This window comes from Pinus tabuliformis, chromosome J (genome assembly GCF_031772625.1).
Source record: "Pinus tabuliformis cultivar Carrire ecotype Pingquan chromosome J, CPIR1, whole genome shotgun sequence".
Taxonomy (NCBI): Eukaryota; Viridiplantae; Streptophyta; class Pinopsida; order Pinales; family Pinaceae; genus Pinus; species Pinus tabuliformis.
Genome location: NC_142295.1, coordinates 1,567,657,121 through 1,567,673,213, shown reverse-complemented (window position 1 = coordinate 1,567,673,213; position 16,093 = coordinate 1,567,657,121). Strand labels below are relative to the sequence as shown.

At 39.2% G+C, this 16,093-nt stretch overlaps 1 protein-coding gene across 3 annotated transcripts in view; it reads right to left on the bottom strand.

Annotated features, from left to right (window-relative positions):
* LOC149233479 (uncharacterized) overlaps positions 1 to 16,093 on the bottom strand; it is a 107,831-nt gene that overhangs the window by 74,535 nt on the left and 17,203 nt on the right. For all 3 annotated transcript variants that reach the window (XM_089379769.1, XM_089379767.1, XM_089379768.1), the window contains 5 exons: positions 7,430 to 7,448; positions 6,835 to 7,040; positions 5,797 to 5,906; positions 5,504 to 5,602; positions 2,903 to 3,347 (listed from right to left, as the gene is read on the bottom strand). In XM_089379769.1, coding sequence (XP_089235895.1) covers positions 2,903 to 3,347; positions 5,504 to 5,602; positions 5,797 to 5,906; positions 6,835 to 7,040; positions 7,430 to 7,448 — 879 coding nt within the window. The remainder of the gene's footprint in view (positions 1 to 2,902; positions 3,348 to 5,503; positions 5,603 to 5,796; positions 5,907 to 6,834; positions 7,041 to 7,429; positions 7,449 to 16,093) is intronic.

The window sequence follows — 16,093 nt, the reverse complement described above, 5'->3', positions numbered from 1 at the left end:
CAAATATTTATACTTCGTTGACAATGATTGATGGAAATTTCAAGGTTGCAATAAGCAAAACAAGCCTCTAGGAACATTCATTCATCTTTATCTATGAGGAATGCATGCAATACATTCAATAATCCCAGTGTTCTCATAAATTCACATTAAATTACGGCACATTCAAGACCATTACATGATATTCCATACATTATACATGTAAAAATGTAAAATGTTGCAACAAAAGGCACTTCTGGACAATGAGAATATATCCATCCATCAACATTTCAAAGAGAAGCTCCAAGACAAGATAGCGAAATTTTCCATACATCAAAGTGCATACAAACATCCAATTATGTCCAACAATTGCAAGTTCGAATTCTTTTACAAGAGAGATCAAAATCCAAGTGATGATGTCCAATACAAATGAGGCCCCTTGTATTTATATGAGGCTCCTCAAGTTTGAATTTGGCTAATTTGGCATAATTACGCACCTAACAATATTTTAATGTGCAAATAACATCTCGTTTGGTGACAAGCCCACCAAATAGCTCAATAAGTGAAAAGTAAGCCATCCAAAGCTATCTGAAATGATAGAATAATGGTCAAGAGGGTCATTGGAACGCCTAAATGAGTCCTCAAAGTGCCATGATGGAGAGGAGGGCTAAAAAAATGAGGATCAAGGGGCTGGCCCCTTGATTTCCAAGCAAAACATCCTGTGGTGCTCCCAAGTAGTTGTGGGACACAATCTATGGTCTCATGGGTCTCAAATGGCAAAATAACAAGTCGATGCTACATTAGTGAGGGCTAGAAGATGATGCATGCCCTCCTGTGCCTCTGCGGATGATACAAAACCACATCTAGGGCCTGGATCAGCTACCATAATGAGCAACGTGGTCCAAGTACATCATCGTCTTTGTATGATTGGGGCACGAACAAGCAATATGTGGTGTTAAAAAGCCCAAGGTGTGGCAATCAATGCTCTGTTGTGGTCAAGGCCTGTGGCTCTCAACGCTCACCCTACAAGTGCCATTATGACCCTCTAGAGGGCTTGGATCCTGTATAGGGATGCCAAGTCCAAGATAAAGACCCACCTGCAATCATGTATATGATCCATTGTGTCTCCTCACCTTCCAGTACAACCAATCATTAGTGTAATTGAGTAAATAAGCTTGTTAATCAAGGGCGCGAGTAGACACTTCATAGTGGCATGCCCTTCCTAATGGGCTTTAGAAAGTAGAGGTGTTACCTTGCTTGACAAGAGAGGTTAATAAAGGACCCTATTAGATGGTTTCAACCTCTAAGGAAGTGACAGGTCCATGGTCCATCCATCAAATGGCAAGTTTCATGTGAAGTGATGATGAAACGAAGTGGGGGAATAAGGAAGGCTCCAAGCCACATGCTATGGTACAAGGGTAGTTATGATGAAGAAAGCCCACACACTGGATGTATGGATGTAGGAGGGAGAAATCGTGGTACATGAGCCACCCCCGCGCTAGGAAATAGGGGGTCGGGGCTAATACCTAAGAAATAGGAGCAGCCCATGCGCTAGGAAATAGGGGCTTATTTCCTAGGATTTGTGCAATGATTTCAGAGCTCATCCAGGCAAGGCAAGAAGGCATAAGGATCAGGGGTCTTAAAGGGGTTTCAAGCTTAGTTCAAGCAAGAAGGTCATTGTATTCTTTCATTAAGATTCTCAATCAAGTAAATGGTTTTCCCAGTTGGGTTCCCTAGAAAAATCATGTTGTTGCATTGTGTGATTGTGCATTTATTTATGTTCCTATTCAGCTGCAAAATAAGTAGAGAAATGATGTGTCTATATGAAACGAAATTAGTCTAATTTCAGATTATTCATATTAGCAGTTGCAGAATTTCATGGATTTTCTACACCACTCACATGTGGATACTTTTAGGTACAATTTCTCATCTCTCAATGGGGTCATGGTTCAGCAGTGATGGCATGTCAGGTCACCCACCAAGGTTCAATTCTCCTAAATCAAGTCCTGGGTGAGTTTGCAGAATAGCAAACCCCATCACAGCAGCTCAGTCATACAGGAGAGCTCGTTCTAATGGTTAGCCCCTCAAGGGGTCATTCCGTGCAGACAAGCATGTTACTTATGGTGAGCAACCTCTTCAGGCAGTTGTAATTTTTCTATTGAGCTTAAAGGAAGCACTTTCAAAAAAGAAGAAATTTTATAATATGCCTGAGTTTATTCAGATTATCGAAAGATGAACTTGTAAAGCATCCCTCTCAATCAGTCATTTTGGTCATTTTATAGATTTTTAAGGCATAGAATGGTTACCATTATAAACTCGTACACTTTAATCATCGGAACAATCCAGAAGAAAACTAATTATCAATACTCAAACTCATCTTTCATCCTCCATTATTAAGAGGGAATTAAGGTTTGAACTGAATTTACATTTGACCTTGATTGATGTCTTTGTCAACTGCTATGCTAGAATAAGCTCCCCATCGATATCATAATTCTTAACTGACAGGATAAACTAATGTTTCAATTTATCTTACAGCTAAGTTACCAGGATTAGGATCTGGATACACATACAGATCTGATCCAGGATCCACAGATCCAGCCCCCTGACAATGAAAATCTAGCTATCTGACAATAAAAGAAAAAGGATAATCTATACATATACTGTACATAGCCCCCCAATGAGATTCCAAAAAGCAATATAAGAATTCCAAATCTATCTGGATATGCCCACGTCATCTAACCAAAAACAAAATATCTACTTATTCACATTTACCATCTGCACTAGACAAACAGTGCAAGCTGTTATCCCGTTACTTCATGCTGATTATTGGATGGGGAAGAAGTCAGATTGCATTAAACCTGGTAATTTGTTTACATATTTCACAGTCAAAAATCCAAACAAGTAAAGACTATTATTCCAAATTTACCTTCTTGGTCCATTTTGTTGTCCACAGACTGAGTGGTCTGGTTTTCGCCTTGAGGGTTAGGATCTAATGACTGTGATGCATTGGTGTCTTCAGAATTTTTCATGTCCTCTGCTTCAGATGCAACTATCCCTTGAAATTCTTCGCTGACAAGCAACGCCACAAGCTTGTCCATAAACGACCCCTCCTCAGCACCATTTGATATGCCGTTGTTTTTGGATGTTGTGCTGTGATTCTTCTCTTCAGACCTCAATGTCTCGTCATCAGATACATCATCTTCTAGTGGTATGTTCTGTTTTCCATCATCCTCTTCATCTTCCACATAAGCTTTATATGTAATCCGAAGCAAAACCTCACCAGCAAATCTCTTTCGCAAAAGACCCCAACTACCTTTCAATGTGACAATCCTGTCAGTAGGCACAGTGTCTTGTAGAGTGCCAAGTTCAACCTGAGAAAGAAACCTTCGCATTGAGAGGGATAAAATCAATAAAGTTAACAGATATCAAGCTCAAAACACATTATATAGCAATACTAATGAATGTACTGCATTTAGCTGTCAAGGCAACAATTGACTCATAATCCATGTTCTAAGTCCGCTTGAGATGCAAGACTTCTAAACTGAGATTAAGTTACTCATATGGAAATTATGAGAAAAACACGTTACAATAGTCCATACATTATCCTGTGCTGCCACAGGATACTCATGATATGATTCTCGCTAGTAATGTAATAAAGACCTAAGGGTCTATTAGGATTAGAATTTATATTAATATTAGAGTTATGGGTGTCTTCTAAAGGCTACAAACAGATATATGCACATGGCATAGGCATCCACAACATGTGGTTTTAGTAAGTCGTTTTAGGGTTAGGATAGCTATAAGTAATTGTGTAATCCTCTACATGTGTTTAGCAAAAAACAATTATCTTGTGTCTCTTGCTTAAGCAATCGTATTAGGATTTTCCCCCCTTGAAGTGGTTAAAGTGTTTCTCTCTCCCCTCAAATAAGGTGGATAATACAGTTCATTGTTATTACATTGTTGGTATTGCACAGTTGCTATGCTCTTTGTGTGATTCTGATTAAAGTAATTCAGTGGCAAGCTTTGGATCTCAACAAGTGGTATGAGAGTGGTGACTTGGACAAGTGGGAGGAATTTTTTGCAGATTTGGAGGTTTCTTTTCCTCTCTTGGTCAGAATATCGCAACCATAATATATTTTTACCAGCATGCACAACCATAGTCAGGCAAGTGCAATCTAAAGAAGAATTTTGACAACATTTCCAGATTAGGGTCATAACAGAGATTCTGAGCAACACTGAGGGATATGCCCTCAAGAATTTGATCTTCCAGATCTTCAATTCTTTCAAAACCAGAAATCTATCTTACAGTGGGATTTTCTCTTTATTGGGGAACGCGATTGAAGTCGTACCAATGTAATTAGAAGCATATTATTGAAGCTATTTTTGAATTAGGGTCACAATAGTGGTTCTAGGCAGTATTAAAGAAGCTATGCCCTCAAGAAGTTGACCTTCCAGATCTTCCATTTCTTTTGAAAACATAACCCTATCTTGCTGCATGATTTTCTATCTGCTTGGAAACAAGTTTAAAGTCACATCAGCACCAATAGAAGCAGATTTGTGTTACCATATCCCAAGCAAATTAGTGATTTATTAAGGTTGCCAGCGCACAGCCCATGGCCATCAGCATGTTTGATGCATGAAGCATTGTTGAACAGATGCTAGCTCAAACTATTCATACCCCACTAGTTAAGGTTGCTTAGCCCATTCAGCACACACCACTAGAAAAGGATTTTTTTCACCAGCTGGAAGCTGGGGCAAGTGCCCATATATGGGACACTGGCTTATGAATGTACCTGGTGAAACCTTTCAATGAAAGCTTCGAGGGAAAAGCCTTTTGAAGGGGGAATGGTATGTTATGACCCTCCCTAATAATGTAATAGAAGCCTAAGGGTCTATTAGGACTAGGGTTAGTATTAGTATTAGAGTTATGGGTGGTGTGGCTCCATATTTGTCATCTCGTGGTTGTACACAGATTTATGCATATGGTATAAGTGCCTAAGGTTTTAGCAAGCGTTTTAGGGTTAGGATAGCTATGGATGACGCTGTAAATCTCCTGTAATCAGCAAATAACAAGTTGCTTATGTAATTTTATTAGGAGGTTGCCCCCTCAGAGCAGCTGGAGAGTTTCCCCCTTTCGGATAGAGTGGGTAAAACAAATCATTGTTATTGCATTCTTGGTATATCATTGTTGATATGTTCTTTGCATGATCCTGGTTATAGTGATTCAGTAGCAGACTTAGGATCTTAGCCAAATTGTTGCATAACAACTTATATGTTGATATGATCAACAGTTTGGTTATGTGATAGGTAACAGAATAAGCTTTTCTCTTAGAAGCTCATGGTTGGTTAAACTAATACCAGAAGACCCACCAAGATGCCTTCACAAAATGTAGTATTAGTGAATAAGCTTGGGATAGAAAACAGACAAGCTACAATTATCCCTGAATGCCTCAACGAATGTAGTACAAGTGACAAGAGTATTAAAATTGCTACAGTACTTTTAGAAGAGAAAGATGATAATGTATACCTCACCCACCCCTACAGTGTAGGTTCCAAGGCCAAATGAATCCCTCACTTTGACACCAAGCTTCTGTTTCTGTGGATCAACAACAAGCAACTGGAAGTCCTGTGTTCATAAACCAAGTGTTAACCACACTTTTGGAATCACGAGGACTAATGCTTGTGGACATCCTTGATTCTCAAATAAAGGAATGCAATGCTAACAGCTATTTTATTACAGACACCAAGAGTGAACAACTAAATATGTAATAAGAAGATATCATGATCTACAAATTCATACAAATGTTCCAGCATATTCACCTGATTCCATATTGGAGCACCAGGAGGGCCAATGACAGTGGTCTGGCTATTTTTCTTGCTTCTAATCTCTTGATCCCCTAGACTAAGGGCAATATAAGGATCAGTCTTTCCTGTGAATGAATAAGACTTAACTTGTAAGAACACATTGATTGAGTATTTTGCTACCTGATTTAGAACTAGCGGCAAATATATTATAAACAAAGAGGGCACTGTAAAGCTCTATTAGCATTGCTTTTGTTATCAGGTTGCTATTCTGTAAGATTGTGTGTTAGCTGTTTATGTCCAAGCAACAAAATATGAGCAGAAGGATGGAAGAACTAAACTTCACAAATGGTGTTCAGATTTGCTATTCTAAAAATTACCAAAAGTCATGCTCAATAAAAAATTCAAAAAGGATAACAACAGTCAGCATTATTAGATAAGGTAAGATCATTTTATTAATGCCTGGTAAATGACCACAAAAGTAGGTCAAGGGGACTAAAAGGTACATCCAGTAACAAGAAGTACAATGTGGAAGTGTGAAAGCAACTCCCCGAAAGATGCTAAAATCAGAAAATCTAAGCATAAGATACTGAATTATGCATATAGTTAAGAAAGCTAAGAGAGCTAGTAGGAAAAGCATAAAATATAGAGTACAGGTACACAAAACGGTGTAAGAAGCTAGCAAAGCTGAAAGAAGAGGGCCAGTTTGTACCCATTATTTGGGCCTATGTTTTGTGTGCAGATATAATGACCCTTTGCAAATTCAGTTGATGACCATAATAACTACTGCTTCTAAACACAACTCAACTTTGTTACTATTTATAATATTCTCACTAGCATGAAAAGGTGCATAACCTGCATTGATGAAAAACTCAAACACGGGAAGAATATATATTATATATCCTTTTCAAACTGAGATTCGTATTTTTCAAAGAATATTAAAGAATAGTTCCATAAGGCATATTCAGGAGGAAGGTTTGAAAGCCATAGCCTGTTAAAAAATAGTTGCATGAACTGATCTGGAGTGAGCAAAATAATCTAAAAGAGAAGGAATACCATAAAGCACATAGTCGAGCTTTCGAGCATCTACCAATGTGACTGATAACTCTCCAGCAAAGTCTTTGTTCCCTTCTTGAATAACTCCAGTTTTTAAATCCTTTGAGATAGGACCCACCGCTTGCCCCTTTTGAAAATTAAGTACAATTTTATTTGGCCGAACAAATAGACGAGGCAGATCCTCAGTGAAAAGTTTAGTCAAAAACCTGAAATGACATATACCACCAAAACATAATGGGCCAAGAGTAAGGGGATAATAAGAATAATTCAATAAGTATTTTAGTATTTTGTGATTGTATGACCACTGCACAAGGCTTATGTAATTTTCTCCTAATTTGTAATAATGATCCTGGCAAGAAATTTTCATTTTTTCCTTATGATTGCAACAACGTTTCAGCCAAGAAACTCAATCACCAAACCACTTACAGAATAAAAAAGAAAATAACTAGATATTTATAGATCCAAAAAAACCAAAAAAGAGAAAGCATGATGGAAACTCTCTAAGATGGATAGCTGCTTTGCAAATCATGAAAAGACTGTTTAAAACTTTACATTAATATGAACAATAAAGCGCAACAAGGACAAAAAGACTCACATTGAAAGCACTGGAATCGCTGGTAGATTAAAACTCCAAGGTAGCACACATAAAACACAAATATGCCATGTTAGTCAAGACTCCAAAGGCAGTAAAACGATAATGTTCTTTGACTGCAAGAAATGAATGAATACCATATATAAATTCCAACCAGCATTATTTATTACAGACAAAATATCACCATTCCATAATTTACAATTTCTGAAAAATGGAAATCCATGACTAAGCTTGTTCTTATCCTTTGCCCAATATGCAACAAATGAAGGAATGATCCAAGAAATGAGAAGTAAACAAATCCTTACAAACTTAAACGCAGATACTGAATTCATCAGAAATTAGACCAATGAAACAAATTAAATGATTCTACCCTGTTCTCAAATGCAAGAAGCACTCTGACAGCCAAGAAATGCTTCAACAAGCTGTATCTGTGTCTTGAAACACCAGTTGCATGAAATTCGGAAACAGATACAGGTTTCAAAAACGGGAACACTGTGGAAACGTGACCCCAAAAAATTTTGAAAATGAGATATAGGAAAAATATAAATACAATATATCTGAAAAAACAGAATTTTTTTAATATAACGCATTATCTTGCAAGAAATAAGAATGATACACATAATGACAATTTAGACAGAAACCCATGTCTATATTAACTCTCATAGATGATTACATTATGTAAAATCCAAAAGCAGTGTTTATAGATGAGGCTATGTATAGCCAATTGGGTCTTAACCCAAGTGGTTGTGCGAGGATGTGTTATCCTCCCCACCCAGTTTATATTCTCATAGGTGACATGTTGAGCTCATAATGAATATATCATTGTAACAGCTTTCATCCCTGTTGTTGAAACAGCCTTGTACCCTAAAGGATCTAGGGTTTACCTTGGGGTTTCCCTGGAATATATTACCTAGGAAAAAAAAGATGAGGCTATATCTTCAAAATCAGCCTTTATATATGAAGGCTTGAAGCTATATGTGCCAGTTTTTCCCTAATGCATATCCATCTCATCTTCATCTTCATCATCATCATCAAAAATAGAACAAGATGCAGCTTCAAGTTTCATCAATGCATATTGGAATGGAAGAAGAGGTTACAGTTTCGTGACCATCAATATTAAGAGTAGCATAAGAGAGTTCCTGGTCTAAGGAATCGGGATCCATATCCCACTTTTTATGAGGCCCACTTGTATATTCTTCACCCCTACAAGACACATTCAAATGCAGATAGACAAGATCCTTTACCTGTTATTTTATGGGTAAAATATTGCTTATTTACATAAATATATTTACATCTATAAATAAAAGGGGAAAACATATAGCGGAAGGGTATTTATATCCTCTTCCTCAAATCAAAAACGATAAAAATATAATTTGAATAGGTAGCAGGACCTAAGGTTCTCAGCCTTCAATGAACCCAACTTGTTGCGCTTCACAAAATAAATGAAACAATAAGTTCTCCAGTTCCTTTATGCTAATAAAGAGTTTGACATATGTCAGAGAATATGAGTGGCAAGGTTTTGTAAATGTATATCATTTGCCCCATGATAAATCCACCATATAACCAGGTTCATGGTCCTCCTCTCATCCAAAGATGATATGTCTGAAAAACTATCCAATCCAGTGGCAAAACTAGCAAAATCTTCCCTCACCTTGGTTTGTGAAATAGCTGGAAACATCTTCATGAAGGGTCTCTTCACTCCATTGGCTACTTCCCTATCCTTATGTGGGACCTTCCTCTTCCCATCGCTTTCACTAATGAGACCTCATCATTCAATTTTGGACTTTAAGCATGTGCCAAAGTGTGCAATGGAATGTTGAAATGGTCTAATTCTGAATAATGAGTGACCTCACAAGCTCTACAAAATTAACATTGCTACCACCAAATATGCATGAGATCATGAGTGTGGGATGTTTCTGTTTGTTGATCTTGCCTTGGTGTGATATCCAAGGGAAATTTTTACCCTATGGTAACTTAGGGTTTCAACAAAATCCTTTTTGGCTCAGAAATGATACAAACAGTTCATTCAATAATATAGATGTAAATAGCATTGTTCCTTCAATCAACACAATAAAACATTTAATATAGTAACTATGATTTAACCGTTCAACAGTTCCAGTAAAGTTCCAGATCCAATAGTTTCAGTACAGTCCCAAAATTCAACAGATCTTGATTGATAAGTAACCCTAACCAGAGAGCCGAACTGTCCTAGACTAATCCGCAGAGATTTGAACAATTCCTTGACCAGAAATGATACCAAATAGACTCAGAATGTATCTGTGTGTGAGGATGCTCAAACCCTTTTTGTGGGTCTGCCTCTGATTTTCCTCATGAACTCCTCCGAATTCTGGCATGAGGACTGCTGGATTGTTTCAGGGAACTCCGGATCTGCCACAGATCTATGTCAACCCTCCAAATAGCCTCAGGGTAAAACTCGATACTTCTTGAAATGATGCTCATCCTTGTTCAAAAAACCTTCAGATTGCTTCAGGGAAAAAGCCGTTGTTCTGTCCAGGGTAACCCTGCATAACAGAGCGCTGTTTACCTCAGAATTTGACCAAGAAATGGCCTTTATGAGGGAGGGCGAGCTGGGCCTCAGGAAGGCCGAAGGGCCTCACGGAAGCTCCTGTGAAACCCTCTGCAACTTGCCCACAAATCTTCATTGGAAACGGAGAAGAGACACCAAAAAGATCCTGAACAGTCACACAAAATTTGCTTGACCTTTCCACCAGTTTGATGCCCTTCTGCTAGATGATTTTTTGTTGACCTAGGTTGTCATTGATGTCAATATGGCAATATTCTGGATACTAGAGGATGACATGAAGCCAAGGGGATGCAGAGCAGATTCATGAAGAGACAGGAGCAAGGCCATCAGGATAGCCGAGCCATATATATATATATATATATATGCGGAAATAGACATATCAGAGCAAGGAGGCATATCAAAGCAAGAGAAGCCATATATATGCAAAAGAAGAGGAGCATACATGGCAAACAGAGGACGCAAACAACCATCGGAGCAACAAAGGAGTAGACAGAGCATCAGAGGAAGCAGATTACGCAATCGGGAGCCATCAGAGGAGAAAACCCATATATGTATGCTTTGATACTATCGGCGGCAAAAAACTATGCATATATGTGTTTAACACTATCGGAGGCGCAAACGGAGGCTAAGGCATGTACATAGGCAAATACACAATCGAAGGCGGAAAGTGGACTTGAAACCTTCTACACGGGAATGTTGAGTTGTATCAGGTCTGGCACACAATTTCGCATCGGAACTTCGGGAGGGAAGTCATACAGTGTCAAGTGGACCATTGCGATCGCCAATAGCGATTATCGCATCGGGAATTCGAAGCAGAGGTAATACAGTGTTAAGCGGCCCTTTCCTTGCGAGCGCTGACTGCGATAAGGTTGCGGACCCGACGAGAACATTAACTATGGTTTAATACCATATCGCATCCGTCACAATCGCATATGTTATGAAGCCTTGCCACACCCAAGCGCCGATTGCAATTGCAAGAGCGGACCCGATGCTATATTGCGATTTGGCTTAATGTCTTATCGCGTCCATCAACCATCGGCCATCGACCATATGTTGCGACTGCCTATTGAAATTTCACTGCGGACCCGACATAGGTATAGATACGGGTGCAATGATCCTTGAAGTCTGCCCTTTAGCACTTTCACCTATTTTTGCTCATATTTCCTGTGTAATTGATATTTGGCCTGCACGGGGTTTGGAGGTAGAAATGCAATACAATAACGCTCCCGATAGTTCAGGAGGCCTGAACGATAGCTCAGAAGACTAGAATCAAGCTGATAGCAATTGCGATCAGGACGTGGCAGGTCCGTTAAATAATGCCATCCCTGTGTATGCCTACTATCATGAGAAAACAGGAGCGTTGTTACAGTTTTCTGAATATGTGTCCTCTGCGTATGACTCGGTCCTCGCCATTGAATCAATGTGTCCTGTGAGCACGAATAGACAGAGGAAACCGAACGCTGGGAAGCTGAAGAAGCAAGCGAGCACAGAGGAAATGATAGCGAGCGTTGAGGAAGTCTAAGAGGCGGTGTAAGCGGAAACGAATGGACAAAGGCATGGGAATGTATAAAACAGTAAAAACAGAGAACTGTTGGGGCTGTTGTTATGGTGGCGAAGGACCAAAGTGTGAGGTAGTAGAAGAAGCAGAGGCAAAAGAGGCTGCAGAAGCAGCGGAGGCTGTAGAGGCAGCAAAAGCAGCAGAGGCAAAAGAGGCTGCAGAAGCAGCGGAGGCTGTAGAGGCAGCAAAAGCAGCAGAGGCAGGAGAGTAGGAGTGAGAGAACCTCAGCTGAACAGAGTGTAGCAGCATACCAGTTTATACCAAGGTTGGGTTAGAGCCCAAGAGGTTGGAGCCTCAGAACTGAAAAGGATTAAAGTCATTAGGGGTAGGTCCTCCTAAGTCCAAGATTGGTGTCTTGGCAAAATAGAGTTGGTGCTCTGGAGGTTGGAGCCTCACCAAAGTCCAAGTTGGAGCTTGGAAACTGATTGTAACAAAAGTAGGAAGGATTGAAGTCCTTGGGAGTTTGTGCTCCTAAGTCCAAGATTGGTGTCTTGGCAAAACAGAGTTGGTGCTCTAGAGGTTGGAGCCTCATTGAAGTCCAAGTTGGAGCTTGGCAACTATTCACAGTCAGATATATACTTATATTGTATTTATTTCATTGCAATGTATTGAGGTTTAATAAAAGCATTTATTCCAGCTGTTGATTTCTGTGTTTTGTGTATACATATACATATCTATATATGCTTTTGGCAATCACTAAAACAATTAAAAATAAGAAATACTGATTCACCCCCCCAGTATTTCCAAGATTTTTTCCTGCTTTTGTAGAGAACAGAACAAGAGAAAGAAAAAGAAGAAATTTACTAACTAGGATGGAATCTTTCACCACCGAAATTAGTAGGATAAAAGGGGGTCTTAAAAGCCTCAGAGCCATAGCTCAAGAAAATAGGTATTTTTTATCCAATTTGTTGATGATTCTCTATTTATAGATTTCTCCATAGGCTCCAAAATGTGAGGGGTGGTGGCTGCAACCCCCAATTTTGGGTTTTTTGGCCCCAACTGACCCAACTTTTGCCCAGTGCTGCCGCAACATTGGAAAAAATTGGGTTTTAACTTTTACCCCTTTATCAAGACTATAGCCTATGAGGTCGAATAGGCTACTTCATCCCCCATTAGCCCATCAAATTGGAGAGGACATTACACTTGGTTAAGCATATCTACATATTAGTTAATTTTTAATACAAGGTCTAATTTATTTTTCTCAACAATTATTTTATATCCAAAAATTATTTCACCCAGAAAAATCTTTTTCTGAAACTGCTGAAAATAAATATATTGGTATTATAACTTCATAAATAAAATTTGAAGCAGACATAAAAGAAGGAAAATCAGCGACCGAGAAACAGCCAAAAATGCTTCCCAACAACTTCTCCTTCACTTTTAATTAACTCAGGAAAATTAGGGCTCCCCTATCAGGGAAAATGACCCTCAAAGAATACACAGAAAAATACAGCACAATAGAACCTGGATTTTCAGCCCCCTAAAGAACTCGGTCCATTGGAGACTCTCAGCCTTGGAAAATTTCAGTTATTTTACCTGGAAATTGGCCTTCCCTTTGTTACTCTATGTTGTTTTTCCACAATACTGGAGTCTAAGTTAGAATCTTACAATCACTGACTCTACCAATCCAAGTATCATAACAAACTACTTTGCACAGTGAAACAATATACAACAGTAAATCTACTAGTACAAGAATGCAAGAACAAGATACACTGACGATCTAGCTGATGTAGTGCACAATCACAGTTGCTTTGTCGTACCCTGAAGACACTGCGGGCCCTTCGCTCCTGTTCTGCAGCTCCTGCCTCTATCAATGGTCCTGGTCCTTTAGGTCACTGAACTCGTCTCTCCAATCTGCCCTCGAACTGATCATAAGTCCATCTACAACCAACACATAGGATCATCACACTCACTAGTTGTTCCTTAGTCCTTCAAGGACACAACACTTTGAGACCTTTTGCCCACTGCTGCTCCTACGCTACTTAGGGACTTCTTCCCACTATTGTCTTCTTGCGCTGCTCCAATGAAGACAAACTTAGGGCAGGAGGGTTACCACCACTTATTGTTAGAAGTCCTCCAACAATGAACTTGGGCTACAAACTGCTCCTCTAGACCTCCTTCTTTAGTCCTTCAAAGATCAGTCAATGAACTCAACAATTTTTCCTCTCCTAGCAAACCTAGTGTCCTTCCTAAGGTCTGCACTTAGGGCACATAAGGTCACTTTCTCACTACCCTCCAACAGTCCACAAGTGCCCTTCCAAATCTGTTCAATCTGGTCTCCATCCACTCGCATCAAAATAACTTAAATACATAAACACATACCTCTTTTCCTTGCCCCTGAACTGGTGTACTTTGTTGTAGTTTTGGCTAACTGGTTAGGGCTACTAACAGTCCATGTTTGGCCCTCTCATATGGCCAACTAGCCCTCTAACAATTGTGGCCTCCCTTCTTTCTCAAATCTGGGCAGTCTGCTCCACCATACAGGGATCACGACCCTCTTTAGGTGGCCCTAAAAGGGTTCGGCCTCCCTGCAACTAAACAGAACTCCTGCAGCCCTATAACAGAGACCAAATCAACCACAAATCCTCACCAAAACAGCCCAGAAATTCTCCTTGAAGCCTCAGTCTTTTGGTTCTAGTACTCGGCCCTCCCAAACAGTCATAGAAAGAGACAAACCTTGCTCCTTTCCTCCTCCTTTTGGCTCTTAAGCTCTACGGCCAGCTTCAGATGATGTATTGCTATGCTTTGATGCACTTTGGATGTGTCTCTCCTCCTCAACGAGCCCTTATATTTATATGCATCTCTTGGGGTTTACACTAACTGTCATGAGGGTTGCTCTTTACCCTAGCCGACTTGAACTTTTCCTTTTGCAAACCCACTAGCATACAAATAAATTCATAACTCTCTTTGTAGACCTCCAACTTTGATTATTTTTGTGACCCCTAGTTCCTTTTAGGGTCCTCTATCATCTCCATAAGTCAAATCAATGAAGCTCCTCATGGTTTTGGCCCCACATCTTTGGGTACAAAACCCCAAGCTTGGGTTCTAAGCCCACAAAGCATAATTGTGGAGCTCCTTCCTCCAAACACAAAACCCTAGGGCTTGGAGTACCTCACAAGCTACCAATCTCTGTGAAATTTTCATCTATTGCAGCCACTAGAAATTATTCTCCTAACTGTAAATTAAATTATGCAGTTTATTTGCTATGGCAAACAATGAATAAAATCACAATTGCAATTTTCACCATAAAAATACTGCAGAAAATAAAATACTGAAAACTGAGAAATTCTAGCACACACATAGAATTTTGACACAGTTATTTTTGGACAATTATCCCCGGAAAAACCTAACGTGGGAAAACTGGTGCAGCAGATGAGGGTTTTATTATTATTCTTCAGCAGCAATCTAAGTACAATAATTTAGATGTTCTATCGACAATCTAATCTGAGGAAAATACTGGCAAAATTATTGTGAGAATTTTCTCTCACCCCACAGCGAATTTTTGCCATCGAAATTGCCTCCCTAGCCACACGTTGAACCTTCTGCACCACCCTCTGCGCAAAGCCTCTGGGGATTTCGGCCTTCCTCTCATTGCCTCTTCCCGGGACTGGAATACTGCTAACCTCCTCTACCACCGAATGTTTTAAAACTCCGACTCGGCCGAGGGTCGACTCCGACTCGACTCGGCCAGCTCGATTTCAATGACTCAGTCATAAAAAATACATTAAATATTTATTTATTTTTTTATAAAAAAACATAATTTTAAATATTTTCATTCATGTTTCCAAACACACAACATTAGAATATAGATGGAAGACAACATATGATCAAAGTAGGCTCATGAATATATCCATTTTTGTATATGAGCTTCAATTGAAAGGTCTCTAAGTGTATATCAGCATCAAGGGGTCTGAGCTAAAACTAAGGAAGTTTTGACGCCAAAATATGTCGTTGGATGCCTCAAAATGGCTCTAGAGTGACCCTACAATCCAATTCCTCCAGTTTTTTTCCACTCCGAAAACATCAAGATAGATGACAAATAATATAAGATCCAATCCAGATCACACAAATGTAAGCTCTAATGCCACTTTGTGGGCTTTGTGATACACCAATTAGAATAAGAATTCATATTAAAGTGTAATAAGATAGATACAAGATTATTCCATTACCAAGATCTCACTCCCTGTTTCATTGATCTTTGACAAATAAAAAGTACACTTTCGAAAATAGGATAAAGTCATATCCTACACCACACCCAAAACTGCATAAAAGTCGATCCATTCTAAACTAATATCACCGGAGCCAAATAAGGAGGAATGTACAGTTGATGGTGAAAAAATGTAGATAGAAACTGGACAACAGACAAATAAAAAACTTGAAAGAGTACAAACATAGGAAGAGGTGATAGGTTAATAAATAAAGCACAAGAAATCTGAAATTAAAAAACATGGTAGCATAGCCATGTGGGACAGAAGGTGAAAGGGTCCAATTTGTCATGGAAAAGACAATGAATGCAAATCAAATGAGAGTAGGGATACCAGGCAAGAAGAAGAGAAACGATCTG